The sequence below is a fragment of the Prionailurus viverrinus genome, chromosome C1 (assembly GCF_022837055.1).
Source record: "Prionailurus viverrinus isolate Anna chromosome C1, UM_Priviv_1.0, whole genome shotgun sequence".
NCBI classification, from domain to species: domain Eukaryota; kingdom Metazoa; phylum Chordata; class Mammalia; order Carnivora; family Felidae; genus Prionailurus; species Prionailurus viverrinus.
This window is the reverse complement of record NC_062568.1, coordinates 125,702,017-125,728,036: the sequence shown is the minus strand read 5'-3', so window position 1 is coordinate 125,728,036 and position 26,020 is coordinate 125,702,017. Positions and strand designations below refer to the sequence as shown.

Genomic DNA, 26,020 nt, shown 5'->3' with positions numbered 1-26,020 from the left:
ATGTACACATTTATTAAAACTCAGATTTATACATTAGAAAAAAAAGAACTTTACTGGATTACTTATAGGTTGCTAGTGGGAGTATAAAGTGATACGATCATTTTGGAAATAATTTGACTATCTTTATAAACTTTACATATACTTAGTTTTTAAATTTTTTTAGATGTTTTTATTTTTGAAGGAGAGAGAGATAGAGAGACAGAGCATGAGTGGGGGAGGAGCAGGGAGAGAGGGAGACACAATTCGAAGCAGGCTCCAGGCTCTGAGCTGTCAGCACAGAGCCCAATGTGGGGCTCGAACCCACAAACTGTGAGATCATGACCTGAACCGAAGCCGGATGCTCAACTGACTGAGCCACCCAGGTGCCCCCACTTTACATATACTTATAATAAGAATGAACACTTTTACATCTAGGTATTAATCCATGTGATATGAAAATACATGTCTATAAAAAGTCTTGTTTATCCTTGTTCACAACAGCTTTATACATCATTGCCAAAACATGTAAATCTAAATGGCCATCAACACATTAGATAAACAAATGATGGTACATGTATATAATAGACTACCACCCAGCAATATAAAGAAACGGACTACTGTAATATATTTTTTTATAAATGTTGTCTGATCCAATTTTGAGGCCCTGACTACAGGTCAATCAGACTTTCTTGGGCATCTGATTAAGTCCACATCCCAAACAACTTCCCTTATCAGACTTTCACACTCTGGGTCACGTCACTGTATACATTCCCTAATCACCCAAGGGCCAGGTACTAGACAACCAGGAGTATCTTTCTACCCTGGAACCCACTGAAATTATTAAAAGTAGACATCCTAAGCTTGCCTACCCTCCTTCACCCATTTCTTCCTGTAGAAACCATAAAAAAGGAACTTGCTCATAGTTTCCTTTCCTTCTTCTGCTTGGTGACCAACTCTGGTGCTTCCCCTGAGTGGCCCTGTGTGATGTCCTGTTTCTCCTCAGGGTACTGTAAGCATAACAAACTGTAAAACCTCCTGGTTTCTCTCTCTTGATCTGAGTCGGACCTCACTATACCAAATCTACAATAATATGATATAAACAACTACTGATACACAAAAGAGCACATACTTGTATTCGTTTCCTATGGCTATTATAACAAATTACCATAATCTTCATGGCTTAAAACAACAGAAATTTACACTTTTACAGTTCTGGGGGCCAGAAATCCAAAATCTTTTCACTGATCAAGGTGTTGGCAGGGCCATGCAACCTCTAGAGGCTCTAAGGAAAAAGCGAGTCTTCTTTCTTCCAGCTTTGGTGGCTGCCAGCATTCCCTGAGTTGTGACTGCATCACTCCAATCTATGCCTCCAGAGTATTGACTCTCTTTCTTCCTCTTTCTTATAAGATACATATGTTTTTCAGAACCCACTGGGATAATTCAGGTTACTCTATTCATCTCAAGATCCTTAACTTAATTACATCTGCAAAGACTTTTTCCAAACAAGGAAACATTTATAGGTTCTAGGGAATAGGGCCTGGTACCTTTTTTAAAAAGTGTTTATTTATTTAAAAAGTTTTAATAGTCTTTATTTTTTTAAAAGCAGTTTTAGCTTCAAAGCAAAATTGAGAGAAACTACAGAGTTCACATATAATCCCTGCCCTCACACATGTAAAACTTCCTCTACTATCAACATCCTGCATTAGAATGGTACATTAATTATAATTAATGTACCTACATTGACACATTATTATCACTCAAAGTTTACATTAAGGGTTATTCTTGGCATTGTACATTTTATGTGGTTTTACAAATGCATAATATATATCCGCCATTATACAGAATAAATCCACTGCTCTGAAAATTCTCTGAGTTCCACCTATTTATTCTTCCTTCCCCCTAACTTCTGACAACTACTAATCTTTTTACTGTTTCCAAACTGTTGCCTTTTCCAGAATGTCAGGTTATATTTGTCAAATGTAGTTTTTTCATATTGTTTTTTTTTTCACTTTGTAATATGCATACAGGCTCCTCCATATCTTTTCATGGCTTGATAGCTCATTTCTTTTTAGCACAGAATAAATTTGCCTTGTCTGGATGTAACATGGTTTATTTATCCACTCACCTACTGAAGGACATGTTGTTGCTTTGAAGTTTTGGCAATTATAAATAAAGCTGCTATAAGCATCTGTATGTATGTTTTTTTGTGGATATAAGTTTTCCACTCATTTGGGTAAATACCAAGGAGCATGATTGCTGGATTATATGGTGAGAGTGTGTTTAGTTTTGTAAGAAACTGCCAAATTGCCTCCCAAGGTGTTTGTACCATTTTGCATTTGCTCCAGCAATGAATGAGAATTCCTGTTGCTGCACATCCTCCTTCACATTTGTTGTTGTAGGTGTTCTGGATTTTTGTCACTCTAATCAGTGTGTAATGATATCTTATTGTTTTAATATGCAATTCCCTAATGACATATGATATTGAGCATCTTTTCATAGGCTTGCCTGCCATCTGTATATCTTCTTTGGTGTTTGTTTAGATATTTTGCTCATTCTTTAATTGCATTGTTCATTTTTTTGTTGATTTTTGAAAGTTCTTTGTATACTTTGTGTAATAATCCTTATCAGATATGTCTCATGTATATATTTTCTCCCAGTCTGTGGCTTTTCTTCTGATCCTCTTGACATAGAAGTTTTAAATTTTAATGAAATCAAGCTTATCAATTGTTTCATCCATGCATTGTGCCTTTGGTGTTGTATCTAAAAAGTGATCATCAAATCCAAGACTATCTAGATTTTCTCCTATATTATCTTTTGGAAGTTTTATAGTATGCATTTTAAATGTATGTCTATAGTTAATTTTGAGTTAATTTTTGTAGAAGTATGTAAAGTCTGTGTCCAGAAACCCGCCCCTGCCCCCTTTATTGTTGAAAAGATGGTCTTTTGTCCATTGTATTGCCTTTCCTATTTTGTTAAAGATGAGTTGACTATAGCTGTGGCTCTATTTTTAGGATCTTTATTCTGTTCCATTGATTTGTCTTTTTTTTTTTTTTTCCACTACCGTTCTCCTGAATACTATAGATTTATAGTGTCTTAAAGTCAGATAATGTCAATCTTCTGACTGTTGTTCTTAAATATTGTGTTTTTCTGTCTCCTTAATCTCCATATAAATGTTAGAATCTGTAGATATCCACAAAATAACTTGTTAGTATTTTTAGTGGGATTGTATTGAATCTATAATCAAATTGGGAAGAACTAGTATCTTGACAATATTGAGTCTTTTTACCTATGGATATGGAATATCTCTTCATTTATGTAGTTCTTCCTTGATTTTGTTCATCAGAGTTTTGTAATTTTCTTCATATAGATATTGCATATATCTTGTTAGATTTTTACCTAAGTATTTCATTTTGGGGGCTGCTAATTATAAGATATGAACAATATAGGAGACTAAGAGACAGAATGGATAGAGTGAAAACTATCATATATTCACTTGTAGTCCAAAAGAAGCAAAATAAATAAATGGATTGTGGACAGCATGGCTATATAAAGTATGCCTTAGAATTTTCTAGATCTGGTAAGATACACACACACACACACACACACACACACACACATTTCCAAGAATACAGGATAAATTTTTTAAAACCCATATTTAGACATAACACAGAGACAATATTTTTAAAGCAGAAAAATTTTTAAGAAGGAGAAAAAAAGGATTTCCTCCATGGAATATCAATTAGACTGACATCTGACTTCTCTGTAGCATCAAAAGAAGCCAGATGTCTGTAGAATATACTCAAAGTAATGAAAGAAAATAGCTTCTATAATTTTACCCAGAGAAAGTAGTTTTGAGGAATAAAGATAAAACAGACATTTTGGCTGACTAATACTCCATAACATTTATACAACACCTTCTCCATTCATTCATTGAGGGACTCTTAGCTCATTTCCATATTTTGGCTATTGTGAATAATGCTTACAGTAAACATGGGAGTACAGATATGTATCTTGGAAATCCTGGTTTTATTTCCTTTGGGTATATACCCAGAAATGGAATTGATGGGTCATATTGTAGATCTATTTTTAACTTTGAGAAAGCTCCATATTGTTTTCCACAGTGGTTGAATCAAGGGTACCCTTTTCTGCACATTTTTGCCAACACTTAGTATCTTTTGCCTTCTTGATGATAACTATTCTAACAATTGTGAGGTAACATGTCATTGTGGTTTTGATTTACATTTCCATGTTGGTTCGTGATTTTGACCATCTTTTCATGCGCCTGTTGACATTTTGGATGTCTTCTTTGGGAAAATATCTATTTAGTTATGCCCATTTTTAAATTAGATTGTTTTTTCATTAAACAAATGATGTCAGTTTTTATCTTTTAACGTTTTGAATATTTCATTACATTCTCACCTGCCCTATAGAGTTTCAGGTTAAAAGTCCACAGAAAGCTTAATGGGAGTATTTTTGTAGATTGCTTTCTTTGATATCCCTGGCTGCCTTTAAGATTCTTTATAACTGATTTTTAACAGCTTTTAATAAAGTGTCTTGGACATGGTCTTTTTCCATTGAAATAATAGAGTATTCTACCTTTGTGGACTTGTACATTCAGTTTCTTCCTCAGGTTTGGGCAGTTCTCAGCTATTTTATATATAAATAAATAAATAAATAAATATATATATATAATTAATAAATATAATAAATAAATAAATGTATATATGTATATATATGTATATATGTATATATTTATTTTTGAGAGAGAGACATAAAGTTTTATTTATTTATTTTTGAGAGAGAGAGAGATAAAACATGAGTCGGGGGGGGGGGTGGTTTGCAGAGAGTGAGGTAGAGAGAATGAACCCCAAGCAGGCTCCACACTTTCACCGCAGAGCCCAATGCAGGGCTTGAATTCATGAACCATGAGATCATTACCTGAACTGAAGTCAGAAGCTTAACCAGCTGAGCCACCCAGGTGCTCCTATTGTATTTTTAAATAACTCTTTGCCCCTTCCCTTTCTCTTTTTCTGGTAAATTAATTATTCTATTTGCTTTTCTGATAGAATCTTGTAGTACTCATAGGGTTTTTTCACTGTTTAAATGTTCATTTATTTTGAGAGAGCAAGAGACACAGTGCAAGGAGGGGATGGCAGAGAGAGAGGGAGACACAGAATCCAAAGCAGGCTCCAGGCTCTTATCTGTTAGCACAGAGTCTGACATGGGGCTCCAGCTTGTAAACCATGAGATCATGATCTGAGCTGAAGTCGGATGCTTAACCGACTGAGCCACCCAGGCACCCCTCTTTGCTTTTAATATAAAATCTTAATTTTCTCTCCCTTCTCACTGATTCATTTCTAAATTCCTGTCCTTCAAGTCACTTATCCTTTCTTCCATTCTATCTGCCCTGTTATCTGTGCTTTTTTTTAAATATGAAATTTATTGTCAAATTAGTTTCCATACAACACCCAATGCTTATCCCAACAGGTGCCCTCCTCAATGCCCATCACCCACCTTCCCCTCCCTCCCACCCCTCATCAACCCTCAGTTTATTCTCAGTTTTCAAGAGTCTCTTATGGTTTGGCTCCCTCCCTCTCTGTTTTTTTCCTTCCCCTCCCCCATGGTCTTCTGTTAAGTTTTTTAATGCATTCTTCATTTCATTGTTTTACGTCTTCAGCTCTAGAATTTGTTTATTTTTACTTTTTTCACTTTATTTATTTTAGAGAGAGAGAGAGCACAAGCTAGGGAGAGGGGCAGAGGGAGAGAGAAAGAGAATCTTAAGCAGGCTGTGTGTTCTGCATGGAGCCTGATGCAGGGCTCGATTCTGTGACCCTGGGATAATGACCTGAGCAGAAAGCAAGAGTCTACTGACTGAGCCACCCAGGTGCTTGTTTGGTTCTTTTTTAAAAATTTCAGTCTCTTTGGTAGGGAACTCCTTCTGTTCATTAATTTTATTCCCAGATTCATTGAATTGCCTTTCTCAGTTTTCTTGTAGCTCACTGAATTTCTTCATAAAATTTATTTTGAATTCTTTAACAGTTGTGTCTCAATATTTTGTGCCTTTGAGTTCAGTATATGGAGAATTATCTTATTTCCATTATATAATATTATCTTGATTTTCATTGTGTTTAACAATATATGCCTCTGATTTTACATTTGAAGCAGCAATCACTTTTCCTACTTAAGGATTTGTGTAATTTGGCTTGTTACAGTTCAACAGGTTAGCAGTTAGAAAATTTTCTTTTGTAGTCCAGAAGATGGCACTATACCTCAAGTTTTTGGTTTTTCCTGTGGGAGATGGCTGTTAGGATGAAGTGTGCAAAAAGAGCTGGCAGCAGATTTGGGAGAGATGTGGGTTTAGCACCTGGGACTTTGGGCGTGCCTACAGCCCATTAGGTGAATCTTAGTGTAGGGAACTTCAAAAGGTCCATGAGTGGATCTACAGCTGAAACCCTGAAGCATACAGAAGGAAATGAGTTCCTTAAACACCATTTGATATTCCTTGTCTGCCTCCTTCCATTTCCCTTCCCTCCTCCAAGTCAGGGAGGTCATTCCTTAGAACTCTGGTGCTGCAGGAGAGAAACAAGCTCTCCAGCTGCAGCCCACGTGCAGCTGGGCAGTCTGTCACTTCTTGTGCTTTTCACATCTTCTGCCAGAGAGGTAACTCCTTCTGTTGCCAAAAGACCAGAGTGTTGCACTGATGTCCTGGAGAGGGAGCCTGCCTCAGTGGGTTCCTCTCTTACCTCTGCCTCCAAACTCACCTCTGTACCAGTCTGATGGTGTGCCAGGCTCTCCTATCAGGTTGATGCTTCCATGTGTATCTGTCCAGTGGTATACCCTCCAGCTTCCCCTTATCTAATCATGGCAATGTAGGTGGAACAGGTTCACCAATTCCGCTGAATCCACAGTTCACTCTGAGATCTATCCACTTTCTCTCGGGTGCACATGTAGATAGAAATTTCACAGGTGTCCTGTTGTAATGTACAGAGGCACTTTTATTCATGTATAGGTGACTAATTAATTGTAATCAAAGAGGAGATGAAAGAGGAATGACTCATACCACCATGATGCTGACATCACATGTCAATTTTTTAAAATTGTTATTGGTTTAATATAAATGCTACTTGTCTTAATCCTAGGTCTTGTTTTTTATATCAATAAAATAATATTAGAGTTAGATAAGTGGTTTCAAATTTAAGAAGAGAAAGATAAGAACAATATATTAATGGTAGATATTTTTGTAAAACTGAATTTCATGACTTTTGTCTGAAAATATATTTTTTATACAATTTCTTTTAAAATTCTATTATTTAGAGCTCAAAATCTAGAAACCATTGGACTATTCCAGTAGTCTCTTTCAATATAAATATTCTCTGATCTTATTTATTTTTTCTTCCTACATCCCAAGAAAACTGAAATGGCATATAGAATGTCTTAGGAATCAAAGAGCTTACAGGAACTTAATGGTTGTGTCAATCAGGATAGACTAGGTTATGCTGCAGTAACAAAAAGCTGAATACTCAGTAGCTTATGTAGCCAAATTTATTTCTTGTGTTTATCTTAGATCAACAAGGGGACTCTTCATATTAGTCACTTTACAATCTGCCACTGAAACTTTATTTTAATACAGAGGCCCCAGAACAAAACATATTACTTCTGCTTGTATTTTATTGCCAAAGCAAATGACATGAAAATTCGCAAATTCAACAGGACAAGGTATATGTAACCTGCAGGGAGGAGCACTGAATATTTATGAATAGTAATACCTTCTGTGGGTATGAAATCAGGTATAAAAACTGTAACAGAGAAAGATTAATTTTGTTCAGTGTGAAAATTTGAAAAACAGGAAATATGAGACTAATAACCCTTACTACTTTTGCAATTTTATAAACTTACTAATGTTAGCTAAACAGAAATTTCCAGATTCTAAAATATCTTCACATAAAGTATTTTACTTGACTTTTATCACTTGACTCAGTGATGGGGACTGATAAGACTGAGTAATGGCTAAGAGCTCACTATGGAGTTAAACTGCTTGGTTTTGAATTTCAGTTGCAGTGTTTACGGAAATTTGACCATGGAATAGTTGTCTTACGTAATATTAGTGCTTCAGTTTCCTTTTTTAAAACTGGGTATAATCATAGTTCTAGCTTGCATTTATGTTTGTGTAAGGAATCAAAGTGGTAATAGTAACATTCAATGCATATTGTTAGTTGGTTTTACTTATTTTTGTATTTTTATCATATTTATCAACAATACTATTATCCCCATTTTCCAACTAAGATCTAAATGCAATCTATAGGCTTCTCTTTTCCCTAAGGTTCACATAGTAGGTCGCAAAGCTCAGATGCAAAATTAGATTTTGGTTTAGAGACTTTGTTTACATCCTACTCACACTTTTTTATATAATGTAACACAATCATTTTAATCTGTGTCTTTAAAGGTTATTTTATAAAAAAAAATTTCATAGATTAATATAAATGATTTAGGAAATAAAAAGACTAATTGAGATTGGGAGATAATACTGAGAAAGAGAAAGGAAGACCAAAAGAGAAAGCAAACAACTGAAAAGGTACAGTGTAATTAGAAGTGTCAGGGAGGCAAATTGAGCCGAGGGAAGACAGTTGGTTTTCCTGGGAATTGGGAATGATAGTAGCTAATCAAGTATCACTGTGGAGCTCACATTAGACTTTTTTTCACAGATTTGGTTTGGAGAGTTGGAACAGCATTGTAAGAGCACCTATGGAGAAGAAGAGGATTATAGAAAATCTATAAAGCTTTAAATTCAGCATTTTTTTCCTCATTGAAGAGAAAGCAAAACAAGAACTATATGATTTTTGTTATTGTATGATTGAAAAGACTGACCTGTCAATTTGAGAGTTTGCTGATGTAAAGATGTTGATGTGGTAAGTTATCTTAATGTTTTGTGAGTATTGTAGTCCCTACCCCCTGTTTTTTGTCTTGAAATAAGTGGTTTCTGTCATATGATTTGATATGGGTCAAAGTTTTACAAGCTATTTTAGGTTTGTTGACAACTCAAGTTTCAGTTTCCAGCAGCACAAAATGTACTGTTTCTGTTTGAAGTGTGTCTGAGTCTTGGCTCAAAACGTTTCTCTCATTTAAAGAATCTGGTAGGTAAACTTGATTATATTTGCCTTCTTTTCTCTAACTTCACAGGTGATTTATTATCCTGAGCTCAGGGTTCATTTTCCTGTTTTTCCTTTAAGTTTTTTGTTTTTGTTTTTCTTTTTGTTTTATGGAGGTAGGTAGCTCATAGGAGACAGGATACTGTTTTGAGAAAATTGTACATGATTCAGTGTAAAATTTAGAGGAATTAAGACTTTTTTTTCAGTAAGAGAAACCACTAACTTGAACAACTACTGTATTGATAATACTAATTAAAGTTCTAGAATATTGAAAACTAGAAAAATAGAAAAAGAAAACATTTGGAGATAAATAAAAGTGACAAAATAACAAGCATAGATGTGACATTTAAGGTATTTCTGTTAAAATTTTTAATAATACTTTAAACAACTTACTCTAAAGATATTTATATAGATATGAAGTACCTAGGCTAATAACTACAAATGACAAGAGTAGGTAACTTGTTTATTTTAGGTTAATGTTAATTTATCTACATGTTAAAAAATATATTAGTATATGCCTGAGATGAGAGGTTGTTTTGGAAAGGGGAAAAGAACATTATAAATAACTAATACTTACATAGGTAACTGACATTTATATAGGTAGAAAGGAAGCTATAGAAATAGATACTGGTTTTTTGACTATTACTTTTTGCTTAACATTTTAATAGAGCTCCTTTATGCTATTTAAGCCATGGTATGATTTAGGTAGACTTAAGCTAAATGACCAAATTTATGGTATTTCATGTGTTAAGAGAAGTCCTGAATTTTTTCTAGAGCCTTTCCCTTATGATGTCATTTATATTGTAGACATTAAATAAAATAACAAGTATCTTTTATATAATACTGATTGAGAAAAAAAAATACTTGAGAACATCAGAAACTAGAAAACTTACGGAGGAGTCTGAGTTAATAGAATTTTTTTTTCTTTTTAACATCGGATATGTTTTATTGGCACTTCAAATATAAATACTTCTTAAGGAGTATTGCTTTATCAGTAATCGGTAGGATATTATCAAATGTTCTAGCTCATATTTTTAAGGAACTCCCAAGACATCTCATATGACTTATTATAGTAACCCTTAAAACTTGAAAAGGAAATTTCTTCTTTTAAAGAAGAAATATGAGATGTGGGCAGCAGAGCATTGATATTAGTATTAATAACTGTGAATAGCTTCTCTGAGGGGAACAATTTTAGGAAATCTATAATGAGAAGTAGCCATAATAACTATCTCAAGTTCTTATTTTTTTAATTTGTTATTGATGTCAAAGATGTCAAGGATTTGTTTGCAGATTTTACTTCACAAGATATAAAAATATGCTTTAGTTGTTTTAATGCTTATGGAGTTTATAGCTCTTTAGATTGATAGGAAAATTAAGATTAAATGAGAAAATATAGGACAGTGACTGACCCTTGATAAAGATTATTGTATGATTGTATATATCCACCTATGCTGGGGTGCTGGTAAAATTTCCCGAATTATGTCTGCATAATTTTAATATGTTATCCCTTATTTTAATAACATCTTAACATACATGTGAAAAACACTTGTTATTAAAAGAACAGTTCAGAGTTAACTAATGAGGCAGTGATGAGAAGTTATCTCAAAATCAATGTGTGTCTGCTAGAAGTTCTAAAGCGTTAAAACTAAAAGAGAGAAAAAGAAGAGTGGAAAAAATAGGTAGAAATCATTGCCAGTTCCTTCTTATCACTATCTTTTCTTCCATGTGTTTGTGTGTGTGTGTGTGGGGGAGGGTGTGTGCAAATAGTTCTGAGAAATAGAAAGTATTATTAGAATTTGGCAAGAGTGCAATGGAAAGAGAGAATGTCCAAGTGATAATAAGTAGAAGTAGAAAGAGAGCATGAGTTTAGAGCAGTTTGAACAGTACCAGCAGTAAAAATAACAAAACAATAATAACATTACAGCAGCCAAATATATTGAGTTTTTATTGTATTCAGACACCAGGATAACAGCTTTATTGGTGTTAATTCACTTAATCATCATGACAGCTTTATGAGGTACATATTGCTTTTTCTAGTTCATAGATAAAGAGATTATTTTCCACGGTCACACAGATGATAAATGACAGGGTCAGAATTTAAACTGTAGTTTGTCTAACTCCTAAGGTCATGTTCTTAACCATTACATTTTAACATTTGGAACCTTAAGTCATGTATACAGTTCAAACCATGCTGCTCTTATCTAATTCCCGCCTCTTTATCACCATCAGCCCTATATCATCCACAGTCTCATCAGTCTTCTCTCCTATTCTTATTCTAATACTCATCTACATCCAGTTGGTCTCTTGTCCTCCTTGCAAATTTTCCTTCCTATTTGTTTTTGAAAGCCTTTCTCTGGTAATAAAAGTCCTTTCCCTGTTATGAAGGCACCTCTTTATATGCTCTCTCCAATCTCCCTTATCATATACACTGCTGGGCTTTACCCAAACAAAGTTGTAAATTTGGACTCAACAGCTGTCTTGTCAACTCTCTTTGTCTACTCTCAAGGGTCCAGCTCTCCAGGCCTGATAATTCATCCATGTTCATTGACTTATATATACTAGTTGTTTATAGATGGTATCTATTCTGATTGGTCAGTGTCTGTGACCAAATCCAGTTGTTAAATATTTTGTATGCCATTTCTGAAACTATCATTGCTTTGTTGAAAGTTCCCAAATCTATCTGCTTCTTTCTTCATATCTAATACTTTTTTATACTTCAATCTCAGTATATCCCAGTATTAGTTCTTCACTTTCCCTAACCAAGTCGGCTTCTAGATTGCTCAAGAATGGTAATTGCATTGTCATTCTTCGATTCATTAACCTTTAAATCAGAGTCCCCTTTGACTCTTCCTTTTCTTTATTTTCCTACATCCAGTTACTTACCATTTCATGTAGACTTGGTCTCCACCAAATCTATTTTATCTTTCCTTTCTGTATTAGTGAATTATTGCCGAATAACAATAATAATGTATTATGCCTCACAATTTTATGGGTGGCTAGGTGGTTCTTCCGCTGCTTTTGCCCTGGAATAACCATTCGACTACAGTTAGTTGGTAGATCAACTCAGATGTTTGGAATGGGTAGAAACAATTAGATCTCTTCATGTGGTAATTTATCCTAGTTACCCAAACAACACAATGGTCTTAGATTTTTCAAGAGATCAAGATCCATTGGGTAAATGCTAGTCAAACTTTTGTTTGTGTCTTATTTGCTGACATCCCACTGGGCAAAACGACTTATAAGCCAATTCCATAGCCTATGAAGGAAGAGACCCCAAATTGGATACAAGCAAGTGTCATTCACTGGGTGACACTGATTGTAACAATTTATTATACACTCAATTTCACTCCTACTGCTATTTTCAATTGTTTCTATCTCAGTTCTCTTTGCTTCCCAATCCATCTGATATACTTTAAAAGCTCTAATCATGTTACTGTTCTTTTTCAAAACAAACAAACAAACAAACAAATGAACAACACCCTTCTATATAGCTTCTTATAGCTTTAGGAAGAAATTCTACTTTCTCCTCCTTGACTTTAAGAGATCTCAATATGACTCTCCTACCTTAATTCCTATGGCTCCCCTGCACCTTACTTAGTGTTCTACAAAACTATATTGGTTTCTTGATATTCTTCTTTCTCATTTCCTAAATTTGTTTTCATTTTTGTTTTTGTTTTTATTTATTTTTTTTAGTCAGAGCTATTTCACCTTCTCTGTTTTATTTAAAGGTTAAAGTCAAACCTGTTCTTTGAATTGACTGTATCTTCCTCCGTTCTCATCCAGCACAAATTATTTTTTCTATCAATGAAATCATGAAACACTTTACTTGTATCTTTCTTAAAGTATTAATCATATTCTTTATTTTATTATTGTTACTTATGTTTGTGTACAGTTGTGTCCTTTCTCTGATTTAACATTATCTCTAGAATGGTACTGCCCATTAGAAATTTAATGAAAACTACATATATAATTTAAAAATTTTTTGATAGCCAAATATTAAAAGATGCCAAAAGAAACTGGGGAAATTAAAGTTAATAATAAATTTTATTTAACCTAATGCATCACAAAATATCATTTTAACATAAATGACATAAAATTATTAATTTTTTACATTAATTTTTCACACTATTTCTTCAAAATGTGGAGTATATTTTACACTTATAGCACATTTCTGTACAGACTAATATTTTAAGTTATCAGTAGCCAAATGTTGTAGCTACCATGTTGGATATCACACCTCTAGAATACTATGAGGAATATTGGTATAATACAGAGAATGTTGATTTGTGGTAGGACCTATTATCAAATTCTGGCTTGTTATATACTGTCTGAGCCTGGACAATTTACTGTTTATCTGGGCTATAGTTCCTTTATGTGTAAAAAGTTTTTGCAAAGATTAAATTGTATCACATAATTTCTGACAGTGTTTGTTTATTTTTAAAAATCATTGAAGACATAACCCAAGTTATGCCAATGCCTTGCACAGTGCCTAGAATTTAGAATCTTATGTTACAATTTGTTGATTACATAAGCCATTACTAGCTATTTGTTTTGCTAGTTCCTAGGAATATTAGATAGGAAGTCTACCTTTAAGAAGTTTTGTCCAGAATGATGGACACATAAGTACTTAATTATTTATGGGGCGCCTGGGTGGCGCAGTCGGTTAAGCGTCCGACTTCAGCCAGGTCACGATCTCGCGGTCCATGAGTTCGAGCCCCGCATCAGGCTCTGGGCTGATGGCTCAGAGCCTGGAGCCTGCTTCCGATTCTGTGTCTCCCTTTCTCTCTGCCCCTCCCCCGTTCATGCTCTGTCTCTCTCTGTCCCAAAAATAAATAAATGTTGAAAAAAAAATTTTTTTTAAATTATTTATAATATATTTACAATATAAATCAAATACGGCTTAATATTGTGATATATGTTAAAAAGCTATCATATAGATCAGTTATTAACTATGCCTGGGAATAACAGGAGAGGCTTTAAAAGATGTTGCTTATGAAGTATACAAGGATGATGGAAGGTGATTATAGAAAGGAAAACACTTCAAAAATTACGGAGCAATGAAATTACTTGTGAAATATGAGGAAATTTTAGTTTTGCAATGGGTAAGCATTAGGGACTAAACGTTTGTGTCTCCCCCCACCAACTTTACATATTGAAACCTTAGCTCCCCATGGGTGGTATAAGGTTGTGGGGTCTTTGGGAAGTAATTAGGTTTAGATGAAGTCAGGAGAGTGAGCCCCATGATGGCATTAGTGTCCTTGTAAGAAAAGAGACTAGAGCTCTACTCTGTTCTCCATCATGTAAAGATACAGGGAGAAGATGGCCATCTATGAAGCTGGAAGGGGGCTCTCACCAGACACTGAACCTACTGACATTTTGATTTCAGGCTTCCTAGCCTCCAGAACTATGAGAAATAAATACTTGTTGATTATCACCCAGTCTGTGATAATCTTGTTATAGTAACTTGAACTGACTAAGAAAGTAGGACACATAGTGTTTACATGGTGAGTTGGAAGAAGGACCAAAGGAGAGCATTAGGGTTGCTAGAGAAATAATTATGGACCATAGTGCTCTATGTAACCCTTCCCCAAAGCTGGTACTTCCTTATTTTTCCTTATCTTAATGAATGGTATCATTACCAGATACCTAGTTCTTTAGTTTTTCTCTTTCCCTCATTCTTTAAAAAAAAAAAAGAAAAAATTTTTTTTTAATGCTTATTTATTTTTGAGAGACAGAGACAGAGTGCAAGCAGGGGCAGGGCAGAGACAGAGAGAGACACAGAATCCTAAGCAGGTTCCAGGCTCTGAGCTGTTGGCACAGAGCCCAACGTGGGGCTCAAACTCATGAACTGAGAGACCATGACCTGAGCCAAACTCATGAACTGAGAGATCATGACCTGAGCCAAAGTCGGCCGTTTAACCTACAGAGCGCCCCTCACTTTCCCTCATTCTTCACCTCTAATCTATCCATAAACCTATTACCTCTCTGCCTATGAAATATATCCTGTCAATGCCCTTAGTCTAAGCCACTCACCTCTTTCTTAAACCACTAAAAAAGTCTAACAGATCTCCTTACCCCTACTCTTGTTTTCCTATAATCCAATTTCTTCAGAGTAACAAGAGTGATTTTCTTTTAAAGTACACCAGAGTTTCTTAGCTCCCTTTCTTACAGACACAATGCCTCTCTCTTTCATTATATTCTACAAGATCCTACATGATCTGGCCTAATTCTCAGACCTCATATCATTTTGCCCTTCCCTTTATTACATATTGTTTAGCTACACTGACTTTTATTTATTTATTTATTTATTTATTTATTTATTTATTTATTTATTTATTTAATATTGCTTGAAGTTTTTCTTTCCTTGGGTTTTTTCTGTTGTACTTTCCTCTAGATTGCTCTTTCTCTGATCTTCAAATCACTGGGTGCTTCTAATCCTTCAAATACTAGCTGAAAATCATTTCCACAAAGAAATCTTTCCTGAATATTTAGTTTAAAATACCTAATGGCAAAGTCACTTTCTATTTTATTACTATTAATTCATATTAGTTCTTATTGATATCTTCAATGTATCATCATCATCATTTACTCATATATTTTCTTTCCACACTAGAATGTAACAAGAACAAGAATCCTATCTATCTTATTTATTACTGTATCCCAAATATCATCCACATGCTTAAACAAAAAACAATATTCAGTTAATGCTTGTTGGATTAAAGGATTAAGTGTTTTCCACCTGTACTATTATTCTCTTTCATAGGTTTTTACTTACGTTAAGAAGAAAATGAGGTGTGAATTTATTAATTTAGTGTCCTATCAGGTATGAAATATTTGGCTATAAGGGGAAAAAAACAAAACGCTCTGCTGCTACAGCCACTGCATTAAGCATATGATTTGATGGAGTGGGGAAAAGTGTCTCTATCTTTATTTCAACTTCCAAATAGTTTCTTAAATCTTAATGTAGAAAGTTAAATAACTAAAAATTAGGGTTGGTGGTATAAGAAAAGAACTGAATTAAATATCCTGTTTCTTTTTGAAATTGAAACATTATAATGTTTGCAAATAGATAGTTAAGGCAATGTTTTGATTATAAATTCAACTGGCTTTGATTGTGATTTTCCTTCTATTTGTGAAGGACTTCAGAAAGAAAATCTAATTCTGATTAAATAATCCATGATTGAGGATTCTCTCTATATAAAATTCCAGATGTTGAAAAAGGTTAATATTCCCTCAGTAAACAAAGCATTAAGTTCTAAAAGGTCATTTAGATTGTTTGCCTGGTATATTGTTTACAGATATTCTTCACCTGTTAATATTATCATTGTTGATAATTCTTTTCAGATCATGATTAAACACTTTATGCTCTATGTATTTATTCATGTTAATATTTACCTAGTAAAATATTTTTCTTACAGGAAGATAAATAGTTGCTGCAAAGAACACTGACAACTTCAAAGCAAAATGAAGTTCTTTCTGTTGCTTTCAGTCATTGGGTTCTGCTGGGCTCAGTATAACCCAAATACCAAGCCTGGACGGACATCTATTGTCCATCTGTTTGAGTGGCGCTGGGCTGACATTGCTCTTGAATGTGAGCGATACTTAGCTCCCAAAGGATTTGGAGGGGTTCAGGTGGGTATTATTCTTAGTATAAACTGCAAAGTTTGCTGTGCTTATAGTAAATGGTATTATGATCTGTATCTGTGAAGCTGGAAGATTTTACTGCACAAATAGGTACTCTAAAACGGTTTACTGAGGAAGAAAAAAATTTGGTATTATTGACAACTTTATGTTTTGTTTCTGATATAAACCTTCTTCAGGAGGACATTTCCAATGTGGTAGTTAAAAATGTAGCTGTATATGCAAAGATTCAGAAATAAGTTTAGATCATTGATTATGTTATAGAGTATCTGATGATATAAAGTAACCCATAATATGATACTTATTGTTTATTTGTAGATCTCTCCACCCAATGAAAATGTTGTGATTAATAGCCCTTTAAGACCTTGGTGGGAAAGATACCAACCAGTTAGCTACAAGTTATGCACAAGATCAGGAAATGAAAATGAATTCAAAGACATGGTGACTAGATGTAACAACGTTGGTGTAAGTGAATTAAAATTTCCTTTAAAAACATTATTTAGGAAAATTCTCTCTCTTGTCTCCTGTTCCTTATGAGCAAAATATTTTCCATAGTTTTTTTTTATTTTATTTTATTTTATTTTACTTTACACTTAAGCTATAACTAGAACTTAATTGTTACCTATGTTTAGCTTTTGTAAATCTTTGTATATGTACCATTTGTCTACTAAAGAAAATTTCAATCAAAGTTTAAAGCCAAAATTATTTATAAAGCAAATATAACTGTACACATTTCTGGGTAATACTTTCTAGTTAGGAATTGGAAATTCCAGTTGCAATATTTGTTATAATTTTTATGTGGCTTGTATATGCACCTATAATTTCTGGGTCTTCTTCCCCATAGGTTTTTTGATGGTAAATAGTTATATTATGAGAGATTTACCTTCCTCTCTTTAGATGCTAAGTAGATAATAGAGGCTAGCTGCTTCTTTCTTAGGATGATGCATGGAAATTTCAAAAACCAATGTTCTCTCCTGTCTTCTATGATTCTGATCTGTCCCCCCAAAAGGCTATTTGCATTTTTTCATAGTTATGGTAGTTTTAGTTACCAGTTTGTCATTTATGTAAATATTTTACCAAGAGGGTAAAATGCAGCTAGGTATTCAGTTCACATGGGTTTCCCTTCACACTTAACTTTTGGTTTACTAGGAAGGTAAGTTAAAAAATAACAAATACCAGTTTTGGAGTGTGATTAACATGCTGTAAACTTTACTCGATAATACTATAGATTTCTACTTCTCTAAAGACAAACTGAAATAGAAACTTTGTTTTTCAGGTCCATATTTATGTGGATGCTGTAATTAATCATATGAGTGGGAATGGTGTGGGTGCAGGAACAAGCAGTACTTGTGGAAGTTACTTCAACCCTGGAAATAGAGATTTTCCAGCAGTCCCATTCTCTCATTGGGATTTTAATGATGGTAAATGTAGAACTGGAAGTGGAGACATTGAGAACTATAATGATCCTTATCAGGTAATTAAAGAAAAAAACCTCAGTGATTGGAATAAAGAGCTATCCGTGCCTTTAATTATCCACATGGAGCTTATTGATCTTCATTTTAAATACTGGTTTAGATTCCTTATGAAAATAAGGATTCCAAGTCTGACTCTTTAAAAATTAGAAACTCAAATCAGTATTTAAAATATTTTTCCCAATTAAATTTGTCCCAATAAAAAAAAAACTCATCTACTTTATTTCCTACATACTCCATTTTTTCTAATACATCAAAGGTATGTCCATACTAGAATGTCAGTATGTTCAGTTCCCAATGCAAAAAAGACACTATAGAAACACCTGTTAACGAATAAATTAGTGAATAATCAAATGGATTGTCAGGTTAAGGTGGTGTTTTGTGTATCAATCACAAAATTTTTACCTCAATAGGTCAGAGATTGTCGTCTGGTCGGTCTTCTTGATCTTGCACTGGAGAAAGATTATGTGCGTTCTAAGATTGCTGAATATCTGAACCGCCTCATTGACATTGGTGTAGCAGGGTTCAGAATTGATGCTTCTAAGCACATGTGGCCTGGAGACATGAAGGCAATTTTGGATAAACTGCATAATCTGAATACAAACTGGTTCCCCGAAGGAAGTAAACCCTTCATTTACCAGGAGGTACATCAGTACATATATGTATATGTATTTCATAGGTATATGAAAAAATATAATTTAATTAATTAGAAAATAAATGGTAGATTTAATTAAAGATACAATTTCTGTAGTTTAATGGCTGTATCATTTGTATAGAAGAGTGTTCTTTAACCTTCTTTCATTGGAACAACATCTAACATCTAACTCTTTATCACAAGAGGTTTTATGGAAGTGCAGAGAATTCATTTAGGCTGCAAACATCTGTGTCATTTACCGTCTCCCCAGAGACCATTAGAAAAGACAGATAATAACATAGTTGCTATCTTCAGCCAGTCTGAGTTTAAATCTTGGCTATAGCACTAGTAGCTGTGTTCACTTAGGCAAGTTGATTAACCTCTGTATGCAACATTTTATTTTCAAGTGAAGAAAAGGGATGGTGATAATAGTTATGTCTTTGTCTTTGTCCAACAGTTAAATGAGTTAATATTTATCAACCACTTAGAAATGTTTTCATCCAGATATCAAGTGGTATATAAGTATGACCTATTGTTATCATTTATGTACAATACTAAATTAGGTCAACATTCTCACAGGACAACAGATCACCTTGTATCATGTTATTTTTAATATTGTAGCATATAATTTAGCAAAAAAGGAAGAATCTTGATATAAAGAAAACCATTTTGGGTATTTCAAATAACATAAATAGTTTCAAGTTATTTTCTACATAATGTTAACCTTTTGGTTAAAATTCTTTAAAGTTCTTATTAAAGTAATATTTTTCTTGTATTTCTACTAGGTAATTGATCTGGGTGGTGAGCCAATTAAAAGCAATGAGTACTTTGGAAATGGCTGTGTGACAGAATTCAAGTATGGTGCAAAATTAGGCACAGTTCTGCGCAAGTGGGATGGAGAGAAGATGGCTTACTTAAAGTAAATGAAATACGATTTGTCTTTTAAATTATTTCACAGATGTATTAGTCTTATTATTCCAATCTGAGTTATCTTCTTTGGAACTTATTTAGAATTTTTAAAGATTCAATTACTAATAATAAGGGTTATAATTTCCCAAATTCCAATGTATCATCTTTATTATTTAGAATGTCAATCATGAGGATATCTCAAAACCTCAAACATAACCTAGAGACTTTAATCTATGTCTTATATAACTCTACTATATTTGACTAGTATTTGTATACAATATGTGAAGGCCATGCTATTATTCAAATGATCGTATCATTTATAAAGTACCTAAAATGTGGCTACATTATGGAGTTTACATATATTATATCAATTAATTAATTTCAAATATTAGAATGTTTATATTATAACAATATAATATTGAAACAATATAATATTGAATTTCAATATTCAATATAATATTGAAAATTAACCCAGTTTTCCATTCTGTATGATGTGATATGGATGTTGATCCTTCTGAAGTCTCATCTAAATTATACTGAAACCTCTAAAAGGACTTTTTATAACAAAAATCTTATACCTGTAACATGAATATAATACAAGTAATCCATACATATATACATACATTGAATGTATAGTATATCTATATATATAGTATATCTATTTATCTATCTCTATATATATTTATTTTTTTATTTTAAAAACACTCCTATACAATAATCATTTAATTAGAGACAGAATTTCATTTGGGGATGCTATACCAAAAGAAATACACATTTAGGTTACCCTAAAACTACTGGAAAAGAATACATGTATTTTTGTGTATATGTGTTTTAATAGGAACTGGGGAGAAGGATGGGGTTTCATGCGTTCTGACAGAGCACTTGTCTTTGTGGACAATCATGACAATCAGCGAGGACATGGAGCTGGAGGAGCATCTATTCTAACATTCTGGGACTCCAGGTAGGAAATAAAATCCACCACCCGCCCTATTTTTTTACATTTGTTTTAATGACATTAAAAGTATTGTTTTCTTCTATGATGATATCATTTTGTAACCTTCAGACTGTACAAAATGGCAGTTGGATTTATGCTTGCTCATCCGTATGGATTTACACGAGTAATGTCAAGCTTCCGTTGGCCAAGACATTTTGAAAATGGAAAAGTAAGTTTTTGTGCTGTCCAATATATATTTTTCTCAAGAAAGGAAAGGCAGTTTTGTTGTAATTGTACATGACATTATTATTTTTACTATTTATCAAGTATTTAAGTATAAACCTGATGCAGGATGCTTTTAGCAATTCAATTAATGTTATTGTCTCTGTTGTCAAAGAGTATTGTGGGCTATATCAGAAGTGTGACAAACATCCCCTCCCCAAAGAAACACTTTAAAATAAGGATATAGTAAGTAAAATATGTACTTCTCATACGTACCTACTTCATAGAGTTGATATGAGGATTACAAGTTAACACTTGTAAAGAACTTAAAACAGTACCTGCCCATAGTATGACCAATATAAATATTTGTTAAATACTTTTTTAAAAAAAGTTGTATGGGGGGGCGCCTGGGTGGCGCAGTCGGTTAAGCGTCCGACTTCAGCCAGGTCACGATCTCGCGGTCTGTGGGTTCGAGCCCCGCGTCGGGCTCTGGGCTGATGGCTCAGAGCCTGGAGCCTGTTTCCGATTCTGTGTCTCCCTCTCTCTCTGCCCCTCCCCCGTTCATGCTCTGTCTCTCTCTGTCCCAAAAATAAATAAACGTTGAAAAAAAAAAAAAAATTAAAAAAAAAAAAAAAAAGTTGTATGGGATGCAAAGAAGTTGTTCAGTTGAACTTTTGTTAAATAGGGAAAATATCTTATAAGTGGAAGGAAAATATATGTATTAAAGAAGGGAAATTTACAGACTATTTTGGAAAAGGTAAAGATGAGAAAAATATTTGGGGTAATATATGGGGTATTGAGTAGCAATTTGAAAAATGAACTGAGAAATAAAATTATGAATGTATTGGGAAAGTTATTGGAATTTTTTTTTAAACTGAAGATTTCAGATGCAGCATTGTACAGCAACTTCATACCTAAACTAAAAATCTTTTTCACTTCAAACCAGACTGATTTCTTCCATTTTTTTCTCTATCTTTAAAATTACCAATCCGAAAATCACAAGATTAAAAATTTGATCAATTTAGAAAGAATATTGTGATGTATTGACTAGCATATTTATCCAAAAGGAAGAATGAAAGAAATGAATATTTATTCAGCAATTATCATATTCAAGGAATTTTTCACATAATTATTTAATTAGGCACAGAGAAGTTATGTATGTTAACTAAGTTTTTTTTTTTTTAATGTTTATTTACTTATTTTGAGAGAAAGAGAGTATGAGCAGGGGCGGGGCAGAGAAAGAGGGAGACAGAATCCCAAGCTGGCTCTAGATGGGCTTGAACTCACAAACCATGAGATAATGACTTGAGCCAAAATCAAGAGTATAGTGCTCAACTGACTGAGACATCCAGTCACCCCAATGTTATCTAAGATTTTTTATCTAATAGTAATAGAATCTATGTTTTCATTCTGCTGTCTCTGACACTACAGTTCTTGTCATTTCAATGTCATTCACTTTTTTCCCAGAGCTTAGCCATAACAATTCCTTGGAAAGAAAGTGAAGAGGTTAAAAAAAAAAAAAAATCTGACCTTTAATATATGGCACTAAGAGAATTAGCAATTGGGAAGAAAATGGTGAGGACCTGGTAAAGGGCTATAAAAATACTGAAGGAGTTAGTATTACTAAATGAAGATGCTGTAGACACAAGTAAGACAGATTGGGTTTTGTGTAATAAAGAAGAAAGAAACAAATACATGAAATGTTAAAAATCTAAGCTTTTTTTCCTTTAATTAAGGATGTTAATGATTGGATGGGGCCACCAAATAATAATGGAGTAATTAAAGAAGTTACTATTAATCCAGACACCACTTGTGGCAATGATTGGGTCTGTGAACATCGGTGGCGTCAAATAAGGTAGGAATTCTTATTTAGAGATGACCTCTAATATTAAACATTCTTAAAATTTTATTTTAAACTGTTAAATGTATTCATCAGCATTTTATGTGGTATTTTATCTTTAGGAACATGGTTATGTTCCGTAATGTAGTTGATGGCCAACCTTTTAGAAACTGGTGGGATAATGGTAGCAATCAAGTAGCTTTTGGAAGAGGAAACAGAGGATTTATTGTTTTTAACAATGATGACTGGTAAGTAGATATCAATTAGAAGTAACATTTTAAATAACATTTATACTAGTATGTTCTTGGTTTACTACTTTCTCTTATTACACATTTACTTTTTTTATATCTGAAAAAAATTCTTTAGTCAGCAGATTAAGAAAACACAGGAATCTGAAAAGAACCAGAAGAAAAATGATGGCTCTTATTCTTCTGATCTCTTCCTTATTAGGACTTTCTGTTCTAAGTGGAGTTATTCTATGTGCACCCTTGCATATCATGTGCAGATATTCTGCACATGTATGTTTCCACACATATACCCTACACAAAATACACAGAGTAGTTGATACAAAGGTTGTGAAATCACTAGAAGAACATGTCATAGCCCCTTTCCTCTTTCCTCCCCTTTTTTAAATAATGGAAAAATATTGCTTCAGTATCTTTTTTTAGCTCTTTTTTTCAAGTACTCTTTTATCTAATTTTTGGTCTTCTTTTTTCATTTCCTTGTCTCTCTCTGACAAATAATATGTTTTTTAAAGCATATGTATAAAGGGCATGTATCTTATGGTCCGGAGATTTTTGAGTTTTAACTCTGAGACTTCTTATTGGCTTTCATTGGTCATACTTATATCCTCTGCCTCTAGTATATTGATTCCCTAATATATAGAACTATAGCTTAGAAGACATCTTTTAAGCAATTGAAATGTCTCAGTCCAAGGCCAACTTTCACTCATGCTTAGCTCATTCTAGCTTAAATTATATTTTGCTGACAAAAAAGTAAATTGAATATATCTCTTTCTTACCAAAAGAAGCCATGGCTAGTCCTTTCATTTCTATCTTTTCTGGATGGGAGAAGCAAAATAAATTTATGAGACCTCTTTTTTTTAATGTTTGTCTATTTTTGAGAGAGAGAGAGAGAGAGAGAGAGAGAGAGAGAGAGAGCGAGCACATGTGAATGGGATGAAGGACAAAGAGAGAGAAGACAGCCAAATAGGCTCCAGTCTGTCAGTGAGGAGCTGGACTTGTGGCTTAATCTTACAAACAGTGAGATCACGACCTGAACTAAAGTCAAGAGTCTTTTATGACCTAAGCCAAAATCAAGATTCACTTAACTGGCTAAGCCACTCAGGTGCCCCATAAATTTATGAGACAGCTTTATATTTAAAACCATATACTTCACAAAATCTAAGATTATTTTTAACTCCAGCCCAAATTCATTTTAGCCTCTTGTGAAAAATATTTTTGAAGAAATAATCAAATTTAAATTTTTGAAAGTAATTAGTATTTTCTTAAGTTTAGATGAGAACAAATTTAAAAGATTTGTGTTAACCACAAGAATTGCTTTTATCGAAGGGTGATAATTCACTCAAATCTTCACTGATATTCCTCAACTTTAATTTTGTGGTAATATTCACTATTGACTAGGGAATTAGTAAATCTTTTGTAAGATTACTTTTAGTCCTGGAAAACTGTTCACATCTACTGGAGAGGTTTTTGTATTTGGATTTTCTTCTCACTGAGACTTTGCTTAGAGTTCTACAGCACAAAGTTAACCTTTTAGAGATAGTCTATATTCTTGCTTTTCATTCTGTTGAATTCAAGTTAAATCTTAAATTTTATTTTGCAGGCCATTATCTTTAACTTTGCAAACTGGTCTTCCTGCTGGCACATATTGTGATGTTATTTCTGGAGATAAAATTGATGGCAATTGTACAGGAATTAAAATTTATGTTTCTGGGGATGGCAATGCTCATTTTTCTGTTAGTAACTCTGCTGAAGATCCATTTATTGCAATTCATGCTGAATCTAAATTATAAAATTTGAAGCAAATACACATAATCAGAGAAAAAACCAAGTGTATTTCTTTGTGTGTGTGTGTGTGTGTGTGTGTGTGTGTGTGTTTGTATTCTTATAATTCATTAATTTTTGGTAAAAGCTATAAGTAACCAACTTGAAAAACTCAGAAAAGCATACAAATCATATATAATTATAAGGTAGCCACAATCAACATCATGCTATATTTTAGAAGACTTATGATGACTTATTTGTCAAAAGAATTTCTAAGAATTCAGAGAGGCATCTTGATAAATATGTTTGTTGCCATTAACACCATTTGCCCAGTATGTATTTCTGTATTTCTTCCATCAAGTATTTCTAAGAATTAGTTAGGGATAGTTGATTTAATGATGATTCCCATACAGAGTTAGAACACTTGAGTGGTTTTAACAGTATGAAAGCCCTTTTACAGTTAATAAGTTAAAAACTTAAATTATGCAAGGTATCATTCTTAATTATATGGAGCTCCCAGGAATATTCTTTCTGTATTTTTTTCTCTTTCTCTTTGTAATGTCTTTAACTTGATGTTTTTGTGTGTGTGTGTTTTCTTTCATCTCCTAACCCCCAGTATGAGTTTATTTATTTATTTAGGACTTTCATTACACCATATGCTCTGGATGTTTTTCCTGATCCTCTAGCTATTCATTTTCCTTCACCTTGACTTTAAATGTGTAATTTGGTAAGGATCTCATCTGGGTCTTATAACTCTCAGTTGTTTTCTTTATGCTTGAGTGATAAAATAAAACCATAATTGTGAATCTGTCTCTTTTTTTACCTGTAAATTTATCTGTACTTGCCCCTGTTATTTTCTTCTTCCTGCCTGTCATAATGAAGAAAGTGTACTTCATTCTACCAAAGGCCATTCTTCTCACTTGTGTTAATAATACCATTTCCTTTTTTATCTTGTGGGGAAATTTCTTTCTTTCATTATTCTTTCTCTTCTGATTTAGTAGTATTTCCCTTTCTGCTTAGATTACTCCCCTCAGATTACATGTCTTCCAACTAACAAATCAATGACTCCCTCCCCAGTTCTTCCCAAATTAAATTAATTCCTGGTTAACCCTGATTTGTTAGGTCATAAATGTCATTGAATTTCAATAGAAGCAAAAAAGTATGTGACAAAATTCAACATCTTTTTATGATAAAATCTCTCAATAATTAGGTATAGAAGGAATGCACCACAGCATTA

The 26,020-nt window shown here is 33.4% G+C and overlaps 1 protein-coding gene across 2 annotated transcripts; it reads left to right on the top strand.

Moving 5' to 3' along the window:
* Positions 1-8,752: 8,752 nt before the first annotated feature.
* AMY2B (amylase alpha 2B) lies at positions 8,753-24,831 on the top strand. Of its 2 annotated transcripts, none has more exons than XM_047869489.1 (11): positions 8,753-8,885; positions 16,544-16,757; positions 17,085-17,231; positions 18,043-18,240; positions 18,652-18,882; positions 19,658-19,791; positions 20,620-20,742; positions 20,845-20,944; positions 22,674-22,792; positions 22,900-23,025; positions 24,623-24,831. In XM_047869489.1, the coding sequence occupies exons 2-11, from the start codon at positions 16,590-16,592 to the stop codon at positions 24,810-24,812; spliced, it is 1,536 nt and encodes a 511-aa protein (XP_047725445.1). In that variant the 5' UTR covers positions 8,753-8,885; positions 16,544-16,589; the 3' UTR covers positions 24,813-24,831. The 2 variants fall into 2 exon arrangements, with proteins under 2 accessions (XP_047725445.1, XP_047725446.1); XM_047869490.1 differs by lacking the exon at positions 8,753-8,885 and adding an exon at positions 9,033-9,110.
* The last annotated feature ends 1,189 nt before the right edge of the window (positions 24,832-26,020 follow it).